The 21,191-nt window shown below is 38.7% G+C and overlaps 1 protein-coding gene across 7 annotated transcripts in view; it reads left to right on the forward strand.

Annotated features, from left to right (window-relative positions):
* The window catches only part of MEGF10 (multiple EGF like domains 10), a 158,400-nt gene that overhangs the window by 27,015 nt on the left and 110,194 nt on the right, over positions 1 to 21,191 (forward strand). For 2 of the 7 annotated variants that reach the window (XM_033110929.1, XM_033110936.1), the window contains exons 1-4: positions 10,589 to 10,728; positions 10,872 to 11,004; positions 18,589 to 18,690; positions 20,107 to 20,207. In XM_033110929.1, coding sequence (XP_032966820.1) covers positions 10,608 to 10,728; positions 10,872 to 11,004; positions 18,589 to 18,690; positions 20,107 to 20,207 — 457 coding nt within the window. In that variant the 5' untranslated portion in view covers positions 10,589 to 10,607. The other 5 variants (XM_033110933.1, XM_033110932.1, XM_033110931.1 and 2 more) reach the window with 4 other exon arrangements.

The raw sequence follows: 21,191 nt of genomic DNA on the forward strand, positions 1-21,191 counted from the left end.
CATCCCTCCCTTCCTCTTCCATCTCTCCCACTTTCCCTCCCTTTTTTCCTTCGCCATCCTCTTTGCCAGGTGCTGTTCTAGGCACCAAGAATACCAGAGAACCAAAAAGACACTGTTGTACTGAAGAAATTGGGAGACGTCCATTTATCTTTGATAGTCTTTTGCCACAGCCATTAACAAAACTTTTATGAAGCCTGTGTCTAGTCTTCTCCTTCGCTGTATACAGATCGAGTAGACATAACTCCACTGTGAGCACCTCCTGCTTGGAATGGAAAGGAGAAGTCACAACCTGCCTTATTAAAGTATTGATCATTTCATCAATATTTTAGTGTTGAGCTTTTATAAGAACCCTAGGGCCTATAATTTGTATATTTGCATTCTGTGCAAACTGGCATCAGCCACTGAAAACAAATGTAATTGCGTTTTTGTTATATTTGTGTGCAGCAATTTATAATGTTGTGCAAGACAAACTGACAAGATCTTGAATTTTGGCCCAAAATTAGCCTAAAGAGAAGCTATTTGTGAAACAGCTTTGTGACCTTGAGCATGCACTTAATTTCTCTGGATCACAGTATCATCATCTGTAAAATTAAGAGTATTGGCCCAGCTACCTGCTCATGGCTATGTTCACACAAAAGTCAATGGATTTTAGACATTCTGACAGTTTATAAAAGAAGCAAATGGAAAAAGACTCCTTTTAAAATAAGTTTGCTTGCCATTAAAGCTGCTTTTGGGGCTGATATCTCCTAAAGGGAAATAAAGCAGAGAGAAAATGAGTGACAAGTCAGTGATCAAAGTTTGATGCTGAGCCAGACTAGAATTTACCTCAGTCTCTATTCCTTCCTGTCCCCATGGCATCTAGGTCCTGGATTCCCTAAAAATGCCAGAGAAGGACATGTAAGGAGATGCAGGGAAAGAAGAAGAGAGAATTATGGATCATATGAATGAAGGAAGTAGTATGGAGAATGGCTCTTAATTTTTCTATCAATATGAGATTGTTCTCAAAGCTGTTATTCCGGGTCAGACAGGGTCACTTCTTGAATAAAAGGTCTGTCTAGATGCCACAGGAAGTGGTGTTGCTATTTCAGCATGTGGCACTTTATCTACAAAACAAAGCCCTATTTTAAGAGTCATAAAGTTGGGGTTTGGGTTTTGGCTTCTTCTATTTGCATATATATGTGACTGGTGAGGAAGCAGAGGTGGGAGGGAGGGCTGCCGAAGCATTTTCTCCTGAATGTTCTGGCCAAATGCAACTTTGAATAATTGTGTTCTTCCTCCTACTTTCTACTTCCTCAGCAGTTTCCTCGCATTTTGCCTCAAATCTGCAAAGCATTCGACCCTGTGGGCTTAAAACCATAAGTTTGCAAGTGTTCAGACTCCTCTGTGGCAATGCCTGCTGCAAGACTGGTCTGTGGTCACTCTGCATCCTGGTCTGGATTAGTGGTTCAGAACCGAGTAACTCTGGGATGACTGGTAGTTGAGACCTTATGTCACTGATGATTTGAAACATCTGTACAGTAGAAATGTGGAAATACCTTCTGTACTCTCTAAATCAGATTCTCAGTGTGACCGGGAAACAGCTTGGTGACTTGGAGAATCTCACTTTTAATGAGTTTGCATTTCAAGAAACATTTATTGCTTCAATATGCAGATGGAATAATATTTTAGGAAGGCTTGACTTGGATTGCTCAGCTGTGTCCCACTAGTGAGTATCTCAGGAGTTGAGGGTTAGCATAATGACCCAGAGTTAGGAGAACAGGTGACATATAGATGCCCCTTGTCATGCCACTGGTGGGGGCAGAATGAGTACTCTCATTCTTCCTACTGTAGCAGCATGTGCCATTGTAAAGGACCTTCCCAAGAGAGAGACCATGCAAATACTTAGGTTTCCCATTGTTCCTGTCCTCCTCCCAACCCCATGTGCAAGTAAAGACCTAAGATTCTGATGACAGAGAATTATATTTTTTCTTCTTTCCATTTATTACAATTTGACTTTTCCTTTCTAAAGGTAATTGCCTTCTTTTGTCATTTACCTATTGCAATTGAATTTTTTTCCTCCTTACATTGTGTCAGGGGGTTGGTCAAAACTGAAATGTTCAGCTTCTTTAATCAGGATTGTTGGTTGAAAGGGAAAAAAAAATCAATAAGTCTCCCTTTCTTCCTGGGCTGATCAAGTTCTATTTCCTGATTCATTTTTCTTAAACCTGTTCACTCTTGAACTGCCTGAGGTCTCATAAAGTGCTTGGATATTTTACCTTGTGTAAATCTTAAACCATGATATTCAACACCATTCCGGATCTGGATCCAAAATGTCTCTTCCTCTCCTTGATTTTTCTACTCTGTGTTTCAGACAATCTTGCCATTTGCCTTTTTCCCTGGGAAGTCGCTCTGTCTTGCCTTTGCTCTTACTACTTCTGGGTGCAACCTCCCCTGCTCCATCTACCCAGCAAAATCTTCAATAATGCTGTTTCTTATGCCCACTCACTAGTTGGAAATACTTTCTGAACTCCCATACTTAGTTTGTAACCTTCTTTTGACCCTAATGATACTTTATGTTGTCTTGTCACTGCCACCCATGTGGTACTCCTCTCACATTAGACTATAAACTCTTTGAGGGCAAAGATGGTCTTCACCAATGCTTGGTGATTGAAAGAACACGTTTGTTCTTTAGCAAAGGCTTGGAAAAAATTTTGTGAAAGCTTGTTAACATAATTACTTTATTAGGATAGTTGATGAAAATTGAATTAGGTCTGTAGATTAGATGGTAGTATTGCAAATTTCTTCATTTGGATAATTGTGTTATAATTATATAGGTGAATACCCTTATTCTTAGGAAATGTACATTGAAGTATTTAGAGACACAGGGGCATGGTATGTACACATTACTCTCAAATGGTTAAAAATATGCATATATATTGCATACATATGTGTACGAGTGTAGATAGGGTGTGATAGAGTAAATGTGGCAAAATGTTAGCAACTGGTGAGTCTGGGTGAAGGGAATTCTTTGTTCTATTTTTGTAACTCTCAAATTTGAAATTATTTCAAAACAAAAAGTTAAAAAACAAGGTAATAGTTAAATTGTATATACCATCTAATCAGAAATAATCATAGAAAACAAGTTCAAATGTAGGAAAATAAAAGAAACATGTATTTATAGGTGAAAGAGTAACCCAGAGAAGAATACAGAATGCATTCTTTTAATGTTTTATACTTGACCTGTAGCACAGAGCACATGATGAACTCTCCAAATCATTGTGAGACAGCTCAATTCTTCTAGATGGTTATAAGCTAACTGGTTAAGGATAAATGGCAGGAAAATCTGGGGCAGTGCTTTGTGTGAAAAAGCAGCAGATGCATCTCAAAACAGGCATTGTGAGGGTCATGCCTCTAGGAACAAAATAATTCAAACTGTAATTAGAAGATGATGGGCTCTTGCCAGGAGTTAGAATGTAGGGAAAAGATTTCAGAATCATTGCAGGTGTTTTCTTCTGTGTACTACTGTTACGGGAGATGCAAGAAAATAGTGGGCATTATTGAGAGCTATTTTGGAAGGCAAACAAAATATTTTTGGTATGGACATATTGAAATACAGGCATATTTATTATCCATTGCTGTGTATAAATTACCTCAAAACTTAGTGGCTTAAAACAACAAACATTTACTATTGCACAGCTTTTGTGGGTCAGGAATTTGGAATAAGCTTGGCTGGTGGTTCTGGTTCAGGGTCTCGTGAGGTTGTAGTTAGTATGTCAGCAGGGACTACAGTCACCTGAAGGCTTGACAGGGGCTGGAGGATCTACTCGTATGGCTGGTGTTTGGCGGCTTCAGTTCCTCGCTGCTTCGATCTCTTCATAGGGCTGCTTGAGTGTCCTAGTGACATGGCAGCTGACTTCCTGGATAACGGTGATCCAAAACGCAAAATGGAAAGTGGGATGCCTTTGATGGCCTAGGTTTAGAAGTATAACTCTGTCATTTTTGCCATATCCTATTGGTGACACAAGTCTACTATATTCCTTGTGAGATGGGCTTACTCAAGGATGGGATCACTGAAGACTGTCCTGGAGGATGGCTATAGTGATAGGGTATAAATAGGGCTGCCAAAGCTTAGTTGTTGAAAAAAAGGAAGAAAGACTACATTTTATAAAGGGGATAAAAGAACTTTTTTTGGTGGACAGGCCAAAAGAAAAATTAGGACTCTTCAGGTTGAGAAGAGTGAATGGATGTGTTATTGAGGAATATTAAATCTTGAGAAATTTAGGAAAATAAATGTGATTTTATTTACCAAATTCTGGAATGAGAAATAGTGTTTGAAGTGTCTTTTTGTGTCAAAAAAGAGATACATTATTTTCCCAGTAGAAGATCAATAGAATCAACTGAGAAAATATAACTGGGATTCAGAATGTTTTAAACCCAAAACAGTTGTCCCTAATATCAACCATATTTTCTATTATTTCTCCCAGTCCTGTCGATTCTTTCTTTCGTTGGTTTCTCATGTGCTTCCCATTCCTTAGGCTACCGCCCTGGAACAGGCAGTTCCACTCAACACCTGCATGCACTAACCTCCACCCACTTACTTTGCCTGGAGTCTCTCACTTTCCCTTGGGATTTTGCACACCTTCTCAGTATTAATTTCCAAAAGACCTCTTTTATCAAATAATGCACCCTGCTCAAAGACTTAAGTGTATTCCGCAGCAGATAAGAAAAAATCGTCTGAACTCCTTAGCCTGGTGCTCAAGACCCTTCATCACTGAGTCCACCTACCATTCTAGCACTGCTTCTCAAGATTGCGTAAGAGTTCCTGCTCTCCACCCTCAAAGCCTGGCTCACACCTTTCTCTTTGCATCATGGCCCATGGTTTCCATTTACCCAAAGGCTTCCTGTTATCCAGATGCGATGACGAGGACAGGCCGCAGACATTGTAGTCATCAGCCAGACTTGCTCGAATCTCTGCTCTGTTTTAATTGTGTGATGTCAGGTGAAACATTTGAGCTCAGCCAATGAGATTGCATATGTGAGCTGGGAGGCACGAGATAGGCCTTCAGTGATTTCTAGTTCTTTTTCTTTCACAAGCTTCTGTTCAAGTTGGACCACTTTCATGAGCCTTCACTGCTCACATTGATTTTTTCCCCTTCTCTTAAAACTCTAGCAATTAATTTCTACATTGACTCATTTGACAAATAATCATATCTTATTTATAATTTTTCTCCCACGTAAATTTTGAACTACTGAGGGCAGTGACCATGCCTGATAAGTCACAATAGTCCCCACAGTTGCTTGCACTGTAGATCGTTAATGAATATTGTTTGTGCATTTTTCCCCTATATTTTGGTGATGGATTCACAGGCACATTGTAAAATACTTACCAATGTAGATGACAAGTGGGTGACCAGTGTCTCCCCCAAACTACCCCTTAATGCCACCTAGATAGGGAGTGTGTAATTGGCTGGTTAAGTAGGTGAAGCTGTACCTCTGTGTTCCCACAGCAGTGTCTTCCGGTCTTCATCGTGGCTGCATCATACTCTACTGAAACGGTCCGTTTGTGGTTATTGTCGGACTAGTCTGGTGAGCTCCCTCAGGGTGGGTACCTCAGTGCCCACCTGGCATCCTCAGGGCTTTGCCCAGTTTGTGCTTGATGTGAAGTGCCCAGTGAATGCCACACTGCTACTGAACACTCACTTCATGCAATATTTAGGGATGTTGAGGGTTGTTTATGAAATCATGATAAGTTTATAAAATAAGATTTGAGAATTTTTAAAAATGAATGTTAATAGCCATACCCATTTAACTTACATTCTTTGATGCTTCCAAGGAATGCTGGGTGACTGCTGTTACAACATGACTTAATTGGACTTAGAAGAATATCTTTGTTGTGGTAATTGATGTTGACAAAATGACATGAGGCCCCCTAGACAAAAAGTATATGTAATATCACTTGTACTGCTTCAAATGAATAGTTATACTTGGGAAAGTAATATGCTATTAGAATAACTAGCTTTGGATGGTGAAAATAGAAATCATGCATGACAGTGCCTCAAGGATTTCTTTTTATCAGCAAAGTAGTATTTCCAGGAAAGTCCTCAAGTAAGGTGGTTCTCAGGGCAACCAGCAAGCGTTACTCTTTTGACATCTGTAATACTCTATTAATGCTGTTATTTGGGCCAGCCCGGTGGCTCAGGTGGTTAGAGCGCTGATCTCCTACATAATGCCCAAGTGGCGGGTTTGATTCCCACCTGGGCCAGTGAGTTGCGCCTTCTACATATAAGATTGTGAACAACAGCTCTCCCTGGAGCTGGGCTCCCTTGAGCAGCTGGAGGTTGGTGTGTGCTTCCGTGGACTACTGTGAGGCACGACTGGCAACCGACTGCCTCAGCCGGGAGGCAGAAGAAAGGGGGGGGCAATATTGTTATTTAATACTCTATTCGTAGGCTCAAAGCTCCAGGAAGAACACAGCACACTGTTTTCTGCCCCACGTGGGCAGCCTTTCTGAAGTAGTACAGGGAAAAGCTAGTTACATCCTTTATAGATAACATGATAGAGTGATCAAGTGAAACAGGTAGCTGTTGGTATCCAGGGAGTGGGGGTGGGAAATTGTAGAAATGTGGCTATTCTTCATCAAGAAATTAGTTTTCATTTAGAGAACTGTGAAAGGATTTTGGGGAAATGAACTTGAGAACAAAACGGGGTGAGGGCACCCAAGTTGTTTCTATGTGCGCACTTCATGATTCTAGGAAGGAAATCGATTTTAGAACCAGAAAGAATCATCTGGAATCATTTATCCTTCTGTTGTTGCAAAAATAAATTAGCAAGTCAACGCCCCATTATTTATTTCTCTCTGACACCCTGGTAAAGCAACTACTCGCTGTCATCAGAAACCAGACTCATGCATTGTATTTTATTCAACCCAGTTATTTACAGAGGTTTTTGTGGTAGAAGCAGCAGAGCCTGTCTTCCTAGAAGTAGGTGGCAAGAGTTAAGTCTGCCTGCTGTGTTTCCTCTTTCTAAGAGGAGCATCTTAGCCATGCTAATCAGTTGTACTGATTTTCTGTTTTGATTTTTCCATAATAATTAAGTGAATGATATGGAATGCAATCAAGTTTGGCACTAGGGGGTTCATGCAAATGATTATTTTTTTTTCTTCACATTTTGAATTTATTAAATGGAACCAGAAGGAAAGTTATTTGAAGACGAAGACCGAGTGGGTGGAGTAGTTTAACACCCAATTTAGAGTTTTGAATATTTTCAAAATGTCTATTTTAATGAAGCAAATCACCACTGTGTCAGCTTTTTTTTCTCAATTGAAAAATGCTGGGTTTTTTTTTGAAGATTGTATTTTGTTCTCATTTGCTCTCCAAGAGGAAGATTATAGTGTAAGACAAGATAACACAGCTTAAAAGAGAGAAAAGAGGAAGAAAAATGTATTGAACTTTCTTTCTTCATGGTTGACATAAAGGGAAAAAGGTACCCACATTTACTCATCAAAACCTATAGAAGAAAAATAAATAAAATAGGGCAAGAGTATACATAATGCCTTATCCACTTTTTATTTGGATAATTAAGCAAGATGGAATATAATGAAAGGTTTCATTCCTATAGTTCTTTACAGTTCTTCGGCGTATTTGTGAATTATCTTCTCCATCTACCACATATATATAACATTTGAATTATTTTCTTAGCTGGTTTTTACCAGTTTATGTGAGTTTGCATGATCCCAGCATCTTGATCTAGCAATTGTCTTTGCTTTTGACATTTTATACTTTAATATAGATTATTCTAGAACTCAGTTAATTTTCTAATTTTAGTTTGGAAAATGCTTTGGTAATAAGAAGCCAAGTGAAACATATACACTAGTACATTTTTTTAATGTACTGATATTTTCTCTTCATGAACACAGCCAGCAGCTTTGCAATGCAGTTTGATTTTTCTGTACGCAATTTCAAAAGCAATGAGGAGGTGACAAAATTCTGCTTCCCCCTGATCCCCTGCCATCCCCTTTGAAAAGTTACATTCAGAGAGCAATGCATCAAGTGTGAAGCAAGAAGGGATACCAAAAGATTAGTATGACAATTTTTACATTAAAAGAGAACACACAGACTCATCCTTTTACTTGGCAATTTGATTCATTGTTTACAGCAATTTCTAACTTTACAGACTAAACATTTCTAATTGGGAAATGGGTGGTTTAAGTCTGAGGTGGTGACTCAGGATATAAACTTTTCCGTTTGGGGTAATTGTGAGTAGATGGCAGATTACTGCTGACCAGCCCTGTTTTGTCTTTGAGGAAAGAATGAAAGTGTTTCACACTTCATTGAAATGAAATACTTTCCTGACATAGATAAAGCAATGAGACAGAGAAATACTATTGACCATGCTTATTTGTTACAATCAAATGTAGTAAAGGTTCTCTTATTTTGATGGATGAGGAAAACACTAGCAGTGTTTTCAACTGTGAAATGAGGATAATAAAAATACCTACTTAGGTAAGTTAACGTGGGGATTAAATAGGTAAATCACATGGAAGGTTCAGCACTGCGTCTGGCAAACAGAGCTCATTCAGGAAATGTCGGCTGTTAATTATCGTTACTTTTTCAGGCATTCCTGTTAAGTGCAATAGCTTCATTAGTTATATACTGTTAAGCGTTTTACAACTTCATGATGGTTAGCCTGTGAGAAACATCAATCATTTAAATTAACTTATAAGCCATATTTTGGTACCCATTTATGTTTTATGTGTTGGAATAATTTCATGATGATTGAAATCCCCTCTAAAAATTTCACAACCTTTTCTAAGTGGCTTACACCATCTTTGAATTATCCTACAAATGAACATGTTTTCTTTATTCCAAGTCAAACATTTTCTTTGGTTTTAGATCCCGTGGGGTTAGACATGACTTGCCATAATATAGTAACACTTAAAGTACTTGTCCTTATAAACAATCTTGATTTTGAATAATTTAGTACTTCTTCGTTTGATCTATGAGTATTCTCTTGAATTTGAAGGGTAGACTATTTCCTAAGGTTGGGTTTTTGTTGGTATTGTTGTTTATGTGTCTGTTTTAAGATAAACTTATCTTTTTAAACTACAAGATTATTATTCAATCACATTGGTTCCCAAACACTAAAAACTGGTAACCTCATGGTGTGGAAAGTTAGTATAACGTCTCAAAACGCTACCCCTCACCCAGGAAATAAATGCTTTAGTCACATAATCTGGCCTGTTTTTGCGGGTTTCACTAGTTTACCAATAGGCGCGTTAATTTTAGTCAATTATATGATTAATTTTAATTAGTTAATGCTCATTGTCTTTTTAATTAGTAAATGGATCCGCTATTTCTAATTCCTTGTCCGTTAGTATAATGAGTATATAAAATCATTTTCCATAGTGTGACAAACTTTTCCTTCTTATTAAGTGCTGAGTTCCTGGAGGTGACGAGGCGGGTATGATTTCCAGATGTATGCCATTACAACTGTTACACACTTCAGCTGACCTCACACATTGTAGGTGTTCAATAAATGCCCACAGAGGACTTCATCGGAATATCTCGTAGGAGCCTCAGACTTGACATACAAGCTGTGGATTAAAGCTTCATCCCCCCAGAGGAGGAGGGCTTCTGTGTTTCCCACTTCTTTGAGGGGCACACCGTCCATCCAAGGGCTATACCAGAAGTCCCTCCTCTTGCTTACTCCTATATTCACTCACCAAGTCCCATTGATGTTACCTCCTAAAAATGTCCCAGACTCAATTCCCTGCAACCCCGATGTCGCTTCCTTCGTTCACCCACAGTCCTGTCTCACCTGACCTCCCTCTTACAGTCTCCTCCTGCAGGTCACTCTCCCCTGCATACAGACTGATCTTTCTGATGTCTCTGCACCCTGTACTAGCCTCTCTTATCCTTGGATGAAGTTCACATACTTTGCAGTGATTTATGAAATCCCTTGTGATGTGTCCCCCGTCTCTTTCTCCAGCTAACTTAATTTGAGCTCCCTAAGTGTGCCTGACTCCCCTCCCCCACCCCCCGCCCTTACCTCTAGTTCCCTCTGCCTGGAACATTATCCCTTCTATCTCCTTTGCTGGCCTGTTTTGCAAACATGTTGCTGTTTGTTTTTCTATTATGGTCTCTCTTCCTCTCAGTAATACCGAGTCTCATTTGCTCTAATACTGACCTCCAAAGAGCTTTACACTTTTTTTCTATGCACCTATGTAGAAACCTCTGTGCGATAGCTGGTTTTGTTTCTATTCAGCAGGTGGAGAAACTGAAGCACTGAATATAAGAAATGTATGTCATGATTATTAAATCGTAAACATCTTCATGAGAGACAGGAACCATATCTGTACTTTATGTCCAGTTTCTGCCCCCATGCCTTGGATAGAGTAGGTATTCAGTGCGCATTGAATGAATTATTGAATAAATCTCAGTGTGAGCCTGAGGTGCCTCTCTTTTGGTCAATGGAGCTTCTGTTTCATCATTTATCCTCCAGGACAAATGAGGCCAAATTCCTCTGTGAGCGCTCTTCTTCCAGAAGGGAAATATGCCTGGTGAGAGAATCTGGAAGGCTGTGTTGCTCCGAGTTGTTTGGGTAGATTCCTTTAATGTTAGCTGGCATGAATGAGAAGCGCTTTTGTTGCGGTGGCAATTAGTGATGATTTGCACATTTTAGTAATCTACAAAACGGGAGGCACCCTGCACTACATAAGAAGTACCTCTCTCTCCTGGACCGTGAAATCTGGTGACCCATCTATTTGAATACGTGGCTTGTTATGCATGTTTCAGCCCTGGTGACAACTGGTACCGAATGCTTGCTGTACTGAAAGGAATTCTGTTTGGGCCGTTTTAATGCATCTCTAATTTGGATTTTTTTTTTTCTTGTAGGTTGTGTTTCAGACAAAATGGTTATTTCAATGAACTCCTGCCTGGGCTTTATCTGTTTATTATTGTGCCACTGGATAAGGAGAGCATGTCCTCTGAATCTTGAAGACCCTAATGTGTGTAGCCACTGGGAAAGGTAATAGTTCTGAAAGTAATCTGAGAAATTTGCACATTTTAGTAATCTACAAAACGGTTCCTTTATATACTATAAGTTCCTTTATATACTATCTGATAAGTTCCTTTATATACTGTCCTTATCAGTCTGATATATAAAATTAGGATTTGAGAAGAGATTGTGAAATGACTTTTATGTAAAAATCATTAGTTATGACTAATGAATTGGGTAGTATTATTCACCTTGGTCTTATAGAATACCTATTACATGAAAAAAGCTTGAAATATTGATTCTTGCACAGGTGCAATTGTACGATTCAGGGAAAACATTAATACCTCAATTAAAACGAGCTTCCTAAGGTCTTCTTGTCCCTGCTCAGAATCTATCTACAATAATTTGGGGAAGTTAGACTTCTGCATGGGAACCAATGAGTGAGTATTGGAAGACAGTATGTAATAATGTACTTAAATGTTGAAATATATGGCTTAAAAAAATTGTGCTGAGGTGACCTGAAAAGGGGGACATGATTTTTAGAGGACCTGGCAAAGCTGCCTGGAGGTAATGTCGCCTGAGATGTTCTTAAAGAACTGAATAAGATGAGTGGTGGCAGGGACCGGGAGGGGTAGCTTGAAACCAGTGCCATGCGGACATCTAAAGGCCGTGCCCACCAACAGTAGAGTTGGTACAGTATTGGAGGAGGGCAAGATTGAATACATTACATGAGAGCAGACGGTGTAGTGTCCAGATCTGGGCAATTTGCAGTAGGAACCACAGAGGAAGTACAAAACAATAGGTCATTCTCAGGGATCTTGTAGTCCCTTTTGGAACACAAAAATAGCACAAACCATCTAGTGGCAGTGCAGTACAATTATATGCAGTCTCTAATATACTCTGCTCTAATGTGCTACTTGCATTGCTAAGAAAGTATCTTTATCCCAAAATAACATTGCAAATGCACGTTTTTCAAACACATAGAAGATGCCAAGTACTAGAGAGTAATATGTACTGTTAATAGCTGTAAGTGAAATGACATCAAGCTTTTGGTCTTTTTCCTGTCACCTACAGCACCGTGACTAATACCCCAGAGACCACACATTCTAATCATTGTTGTCACCCACTGGTAAGATGCACAGAGCTCAGAGCCTATCAAGATAGCAGCTCTATTCTAGGGGCACATTGGTTCCTTAGTTATAACGTTATTTTTTGGCGAGGACTCGTTCCCACCTCCACTGGCAGTATTACAATCAGGGTAACAAAAATATATTTTCCTAATTGATCAATTGATTTCTATATCACTATGAAACTTTAAGCTATGGAGGAAATATGTATATGTAATAAAGTTCTATATTTTTGTGGCATTAACTGTATTATGCAGAATTTAAGAGGAGGGAATCGCCTATTAATTCTCTTTATAATCTATAGCTTAGGGTGGGAGGAAAAACCAGTTTGTAAGATACCATGAAATGAATGTCAACAGATCTTGGTAAGACATTGACTATCGGATGTGAGGGAGGCAGGAAAGGCTGAGATGTAGAACCTGCTGGGTAATTCAGTGGGGGGTGTCATTGTACATATGGAAAAATAAAAGGAAGAGAGTTGATTTGAGAGAGAAAAGATTAGTGAGGTTTACTCTGTTGTGTTCATAAGATCAGTTTGAAATATGGGCCTGGAAATGTTTGGGAATGTGGATTTGAGAGGATGATGAGATGTGAACAGGTGAACTGTCTGAGGGAAAGGCTATAAAGAGAAAAGAATCCAAGACTTCAACCAATCTAGCTCCCACTCAAATATACACATTTTGTCCTGATTCCTTGCTCAATATTGGACCAAACTTGCTGACACTTAATGACATTGGCTTGTTCACTCTTGATGAGGCCCTGTGTCTAAAACATTGCCTTGCATATGGCACATGCTCAGTAAATAATTGTTGAATGAGTTTTCGCTTTCTGATGGGAAATAAAATTACTAATGTGGACATCAGTTGGGGGAGTGGGAGAGAGGGAGAGACAGATAAAGGGCACATTCATTTTTAAACATAATTCCACGGTTGCACAAGTAATTAGAGTAACCTCTAAAATACTCACCAATGGGGAGGGAAATTGGGCATGGAAAAAAACCGAGAAATGATGGAGATTTTTTCCTGACTATTTTTTCTATGAGCTGTTAGAAAGCAGCATTGACTGCTACAATGTTCTTGTTGATAGATTTCCTGTTACAAGGCTAACTAATGATTCTTTGAAGAAAGGTGAAAGAAAGCAGAATTATTTTGACAAGGATGGAGAAAAGAGCATGAATTAAAATGATTGAGCAAAGGTGCAATGACAGGTTCTCCTGTATTTTCAAAAACTGAAATGGGCTTGAATGCGGAGAGGATGATTCGCTTCGAGGACAAAATTCTTGGTAGTGGGGCTCAACAGGGCTCATTGTAGGCATTCCTTATTCTAAAACCCACCTGTCCCCAATGGTTCCGAGCCGCGGGATCACCTGAAGCCTTGCTTCTCAGAATGTGGTCCGTGGAGCTGGGGCGTGAGCCTCTCACGGGAGCTTGTTGGAAATGCAGAGTCTCAGGCCCTGCCCCGGCCCTGCTGAACGATTTATTATCAAATAAAAGTATACCTCATTTTAATGCAGCAATTCTGATTCTCAGGAATTGTCCATAAAATGAAATTAAGGAAAATGAAATCATTTAAGATACACAAGGTATGCTTGTGATTAAATGAATGCCGTACAGCATCCTTTTGGAGAATGAATAAATCCACAAATCATCTGTTCCTTCTCCCACCCCCTTTCCCTGTTCTGTAAATTTAAGTTCTTCCGATTATTGGAGTTTCTTCTAAAGAAGGCGCAAATAAAGAGAAGCCATTCTTCGCCCCACCAACCCTTGGGGGTGGACCACAGAACTGGTAGTAATTGAAGCAGCAGTTCTGAAGGGAGCAGAGATACAAAATCATGATTATTACCATAACTGATTAAAGTAACAAGATAATTTAAGCAGATAAAATGTAATTAACCACTTTGGAACGTGTCCAAGTGATGATGGCTTTTTTCTCCCCCCTTGTTCTTTGACCTTAAATTAAATCTTGCTGGGGTTCCTCCCCGGATAATACTTAATAGGTTAAAATCACAGTGATGATATGTTTTCAGGGTGTTTGAGAAGATTAAACAAACAAGCAGAAAGATAAAGAGTTTTTGCCTCTCCATGCTTAAAATAGTGCAGAATTGAGATCAGATTCCTTTTATACCACAGTTTACCACTCACTGCCTGCTTTAGAAGCTTCAGATCTTCTAGTGACATCTCAAAGGAGACAGACGGGCAGGATGGTGTTTGGGCTGTGACGTTAGTGCTGTTTCTAGATGGACCACTAGCCCTGGGAGCTCAGTGTTGCTCATTTGTGATGCAAACGGGAGTGGACTGGACAATCGAAAGGTTCCTTCCCTTTAAGAGCAGCTGCTGATGAATGTGAAGGTGTGGATGGTTAGCAGAGGTGCTATTTAAGTCCCAGTAACGGCAGCCCAGCCACTGTACGAGGAAGCAGTGATGACCAGAGCGGGAAGGCCCATTGTCGAGGACATTTCCCTCCGGGTGGAAGTGGCCCCTGGGAAAGTGACGACTTAATTGTCTAATAATAGATGGGTGTTGAGTAAATGCGGTGTAGTCACTTACGGAGTATTTGGCAGTCAGAATTTGAAGGCTATTGACTAACATGGAAAAATGCTTATGATGTATTCATATGTCCTCTTAAGTTTAAAAAGCAGGTTTCAAAATCATGTGCATGGTATGATTATAAGAATGTAAAAAGGAAAAAAAAAACTAAACTAAAACTATAAACCCCTAGAGACTCTAAAGAAGTACAGTAAAATGCTATTGGTGGTGATGTAAAAGTTACGGAATTCTCTCCATTTCTTTTTTAAAATTTATTTTTCAAATTTTGTAGTGTGACTATACTACCGTTAAAAATGAAAAAACGAGAGAAAGATTGTATAGAAAAAAAGAACATATATAAAAAGAATACAAGGAAAAATAAATTTGGGTTGAAAAGAATTTAAAAACCTTCTCCTGTAAACTTAAGTAGAAGCTTGTTTTTGGCCACTGTGAAAAGTAATTTATATTCAGTCAATTCTGAGTGGAGTTTGAGCCTCTGAATAATTTTAAACTTTTATTTATTGTTAGTGTGTTTTTCCAGGACCCATCAGCTCCAGGTCAAGCAGTTGTTTCAATCTGGTTGTGGAGGGCGCAGCTCACAATGGTCCATGTGGGGATTGAACCAGCAACCTTCTTGTTAAGAGCACCACGCTCTAACCAACTGAGATAACCAGCCATCCCCCTCTGAATAATTTTAATGCAAAGAGTCAAGATTGAAGAGAAATGCTCAAAACAGTGAACTTTATACCTTTGTATTTCCATACACACTCACAGACGCAGAGGGTACCAAAAAAATGTATACGCATTTTAAGAAAGGAAAAAAACTGTATTAAAATTGTAATACGATGAATGACACTAGCATTCATTTGATTAAAGCCATCTTTTGAGTGAACATCATACTACACATTGCTACCGTAATTCAACTTTGAGAAGTAATACATAGATAATATCTCTTAAAATGTGTACATTTTTTTGGCACCCCCATATCTATGAAAGCCATATCACATTATTTTCAGTATTTATATGCTGACCTCTCTTGAGAGCTATTTGAGAGCACAAATTGCATAGAAGTTGTTCAATAAATGTTTGTCGAACTGGAATTCTAAATGGTTTGGTTACTCTTTTATAGAGGAGAGCTTTCTTTATATCTTAAAACCAGAGAAACAGTCTACAAATGTATACAGTTGGTGAGCATCAAGTGACAAGAGGAATTTCCTGGACTTGAACATTTCCTCTTATTTAAGCAATCTTCTAGGCTGCTAGAAATTAGTGAAAACATTTTTCGCATATGCTTGTGGAGTAACTTCCCCTACCCACATCGAATGGGATGTGTTTGGCCGGGATCACTTTTTGTTGATGATCACTTTTGCTCTAAAGCATTCAGACCTTAACAACATAACATGGCCTTTGGAATTTTATGGAATACTGCGTCAGGTCTCGTTCCAACAAACTCATTCAGTTAAGCTAAATTTAGTACTGTAGAGCCTAGTAGAATGCATTTTCCCCCCACTCGCATTCATTTAGAGTGGCTTCTTTTTCATTCCTATAGCACATGTGGAAAGTTGCTCTATTTTAGATGATTGGCTAAAGAACATGTGTACATGTATACAATGGAATATTATTCAGCCATAAAAAAAGAATGACATCTTAACCATTTGCAACAACATGGATAGACCTAAAGGATATTACGCTAATTGAAATAAGTCAGACAGAAAGACAAATACCTTATGACTTCACTTATATGTGGAATCTCAAAAACAAAATAAATGAACAAACAAAACAGAAACAAACTCATAGATACAGAGAATATTTTGATGGTTGTCCCCTGAGAGGGGCGGTAAGGGGGCTGGGTGGAAAAAGTGAAGGTATTAAGAAGCACAAATTGGTAGTTACAAAATAGTCATGGGATGTAAAGTACAGCATAGGGAATATGGTCAATAATATTGTAATAACTATGTATGGTCCCAGGTGGGTACTAAACTTATGGGGGGATCACTTCGTAAGTTATATAAATGTCTAATCACTATGTCGCACACCTGAAATTAACATACTATTGAAAATCAACTGTAACTGCAAAACAAAAATAAATTTTAAAAAGAGAAAGTTGCTCTATTTTGCTCACGGGTAATGTAGGACCGCACCTATATAGCAGTTCCATATACAGAGGACATTCATTCTCTTTGCTCTTCACTTGAAGTGGAATGGAGAAATAATTCTGCAGGCCTCAAAATTCAGTTATTTACAAGCACCGGGCTAGGAAGGGGGGGGGGGAAACTAGTGAGGAAGCCTTAGAATTTTCAAAAAGCTGAATCTCAGGTTTTTGTTAGGTCTGAAGAAAATATTGATGGTTTAATGTGGTATTTCATTCCAAAAATATTTGTATTTTGATAGAGGCCGCCCAAAAGGAGTTATGTTACAAATATAGGCAACTGCATACTCTGTGCTCATCTGAACCTGTTCTTGCAGGTAGCAGCAGGTGTCACCTGTTGGAGTACAAGGAAATTGTCATCTAAAATGTATGTTAGAAATTCAGAATGTCAGGTGGGAATGGATCTTCAAGACCATCTCTGACTCCCTGGTTTTAAGATGTAATAATCAAAATCCAGGGAAGTGAGGTTATTTGCTGAAGGTTACCCGGTTTCTCAGTGCCAGATCAAGATTATAACCTTGACTTCTTCTAATCCAGAGATCTTTTCAATAGAGCCTGTTCGCATTTGCCAAAGATTTGTGGAGGATCCCTGCATTTACCTAGAAATCAAGTTGCCACGTCCCAGAGAATGAACACAGAAGTCCTATTGAAGCCAAAGAACATAATGACTAAGAGACCGGATGGGGAAAGAAAGCCCACTGTTTGTGAGGCCAACACCACATAGCTTTTCACTTGAGAAGGTTCTGCCCTCTATCTAACCTGAATTCTTCATGCTGGAATTTCAACCTCATTTTTTTCCCTACCTTCTCTAGTTAGTTGATATTTCCTTTTAATAAACTTGGGCTACTGATTTGCAGCAAGTGAGTCTGTGATTGTAGCCCATTTTATTTGCTAGTGTGAATTAAAGATTTTAACGGAACTCTTTAAGAGTTGTAAAGAAAAGAAAATAAACTAGAAAAGAGAATTCTCCAGATTTTCCTGGAGGTAGGAACTCAGAGCTCTTGAGCATGTCATAGTCTGCTTTAACATGAAGAAGTGTGGAACGGAACATTGAAAGTTCTTTATATTTCGTGGCTGTTTTTCACCCACACTTTTAGGCCCATAGGAGGACATGCTTTTACTTTTATAAGAAGCTGTTAGTGAGAATGTATTGAGACACAGGCTGCTCAAGTAGCAGCAGGTTTGATATGATTACTTCAGGCTAATTGTCTCAGCAATATGTTTAGAACTGGGCTTAAAGACTTTGTAGTGTGTATTTAGAAGTTGTATGTAGTCCACTGCCTGAGAAGTAGAGTGGGCACACAAAAGCACATTATTCCAAGTTTCAACCCGAGAAATATGCTATTTCTGATCTTCCAGAATCAGTAGCAAAATGTACTCGGTTGTGAATACTCAAATTGCCTCATTGCTGATTACCCTTATTATTTGCGTGCAGACTTAGATGGAAAACTTTTTTGTGAAACGTTTTGTTTATCCCTGGATCCCTGGGGTGAGAGGTTGGAATTAAATACAGAAAAAATATATGGTGATGTGTTTTTAAATTTCGGAATGCCAGAGTTTATGGTGGGTAGTAAAAAAGAAATTTTTTTTTGAAGTTTATAGTGTGAACTCTTGTTTTTTTTAAAAAAATATATTATTAATATTGGTCCCTTTGGGGTTCAAATAAAAATATGTAAACATGGAGATTCTCTGTTGAGTCAGTGTGTAGTTGCAAATGGAGATAATTGAGCCTATGATTGTTTTTTTTGTACACAGTACATCATGAATGTAAGGAAGAGAAATACTGATTCCTTATCTTTCCTTTTCTTTTCAGCTACTCAGTAACGGTGCAAGAGTCATACCCACATCCCTTTGATCAAATTTACTACACTAGCTGTACTGACATTCTGAACTGGTTTAAATGTACACGACACAGGTAATGAAAGCTCAGCCATATTTATGAGTTTGGCTAACTGGAGAGGCGTTTGATAACAGAGATATTAAATACTTGAACAGGTGCATCCATTCATCTAGCGAGTTGTTCCTGAGTGCTTGCTATTTTCCTAGCCTGGTTCCAAATCACAGGAGACACAGAAAAGCAAAAAGGTCGTCCGTGCCCTTGAGGAGGTTACGGAGCAAATGACAACTGGTTCCCATGCTTTGATTAGCAAGAATTCATCCAGCTTTTAGGTTGTGCATAATAAGCGGATACACTCTTAAATACGGGCATCACCGGGTAGCAAGAAACATATCTCAGCATATGTTTCTACTTGAACGTCTGACTCGATGTAGGCTGACTTAAATTCGACCTCAACTTAAGTGATATATGCCACATACTTTTTCTATAAGTGTGAAAACAGAAAACAAAATAAATTAAGTATTAATGTTAACATGAAAGAAAACCGTGATACATTAATAAAATACTTATGGTGATATAAAGTCATGGGTTTAGTGTGGCCCCTGCTGATTTATGTTGCACTAAGTGATGTTATTCTCAATGTCATTTCCTCAGACGAGCTTTCCTTGACTACGCTATCTAAATTAGTATCCCTTCCTCTCATACTCTATTGCCTTAGTCGGGCTTTATTCTTTTTTTCACACCATTTAATCATTACCAGTCATTATAGGATATATTTGTTTAATGAGTATCTTTACTTAAATTCTACGGGTCTGTCTTGCCCAGTAGAATGTAATTTCCTTGAGGGCAAGACTTTATATTCTTTTCCTGACTGTAAGCTATTTATCCAGTGCATAGAACAGTGCCTGGAATATAGTAAGTGCTCAATAAACATGTGTTATATTAGGTTAGTGCAAAAGTAATCGTAGTTTTTGCAATTATTTTTAACCTTTTAAAATGCAATTACTTTTGCACCAACCTAATATAAACAAACTAGTGAATGAATGACACTTTAGTTAAATGTAAGGTTCTTGTTTATCATCCTTTTTTATAGTTGAGATTGCATTGTCACAGACTTTTACAGGAATTCTCTGAATTCCTCCTTTAAAATATATGTAAGGGAATGATGATTAGATAAGTGTCATATCTGAAATTAATACTTTTCAAGATATCTCAAGATGAGGGAAATAAGGAAGTCATGAAACTTCCGATCCCTTGAAATAAAGTATAAGTTGAATTAAATGGGCAATCTTAATATATTCTTAGCAAATTGGTAAGAGTTAACATAATATTGGTCAAGACATATATTCCATGTTTCTTCTTTATTATCTCGGAGTGCTTTGCTTTTCATGCTTTTATTATATTTAATAGCTCCTTCGTGTTAATGAAAATTCTTTATTTCTAATCAAATTGCAGGTCAAAAGAAGTAACAATGTGCTTTCTCCCTCTATATAGAGTGAGTTATCGGACAGCCTATCGACATGGGGAGAAAACTATGTATAGACGCAAATCCCAGTGTTGTCCTGGATTTTATGAAAGCAGGGAAATGTGTGTCCGTAAGTAAAACCTTCATCCCTTTAAGGTTCGCATATTTTTCCCAGTGCTGGTTTACATCTGTTAATGGCAGCGAAATGGAGGCCTGGGGTGATGGGCACCTGGGATCACTCCCTTTCACTCTTGGCTGCTTTCTTGGTCTGGGTAAGGGGGAAGCATTAACTCTGTCCCGCTGTCCTATCAAAATTTTCCAAATGAATGTCACTTGAGGAGAAAACAGGTGTTATAGGAAGATGACTCAAGGCCAGATGCAGCAATGTTAATTACACTTCTTCAATAAATGTCTCTTTGGAAATTGGTCATTAGATTTTGGTTACAAGACGACAGAGATATAACTTTCTTGCAGCAGCTGACCAGAGTCCTGAGTCAACTTGCGAGAGACCAACGTGTTCTTTTCTGGTGCATAGGATGATGAGGCTTATTAAAACTAGAGGAGCTTTCACAATACGAAATGACTATAAGTCTGGGTCACAAAGTAGACCTTCTTTTTTCACGATCATTTTCTCTCTCCCTTCCTCTCCCCATCTCACCAATTCATTGTGAGATGTCTTGAGAGAAATTTGATATTTTATGAAACGCTTCAGAAAATCCTAGATTATCTTGTGGGGTGCAGTTTGCAATTGAGGTTTCTTACCATTGTATATAGGACATGAAGAAGACAGATCATTAAAAACGATTTTATTCAAATATTTTGGCTCAACCACAGGTAGAGGGGCACCTTTGTTTTCTGGGCTGAGACACTGGTGTTGAGTAGCATAGAGAGAGACAGGTTCTGCTCTAATTTGAAGGTACTAGGAATGATTGGACACATCTGGGCTTAGGAATCTGCAGAGCTGGATGATAGCACTGACTGTGACCCCCCTCAGTTGGGTGACCTTGGATATGCCATTAATATCTTTTTGAGGCTCCTTTGAAGGAGAAGGCAGCAGGAAAAGAGGAAAACCAAATACGAGATGGGTTGACTCCATAGAAGAGGCTAGAGGCAT

The sequence above is a fragment of the Rhinolophus ferrumequinum genome, chromosome 7, assembly GCF_004115265.2.
Source record: "Rhinolophus ferrumequinum isolate MPI-CBG mRhiFer1 chromosome 7, mRhiFer1_v1.p, whole genome shotgun sequence".
Taxonomy (NCBI): Eukaryota; Metazoa; Chordata; class Mammalia; order Chiroptera; family Rhinolophidae; genus Rhinolophus; species Rhinolophus ferrumequinum.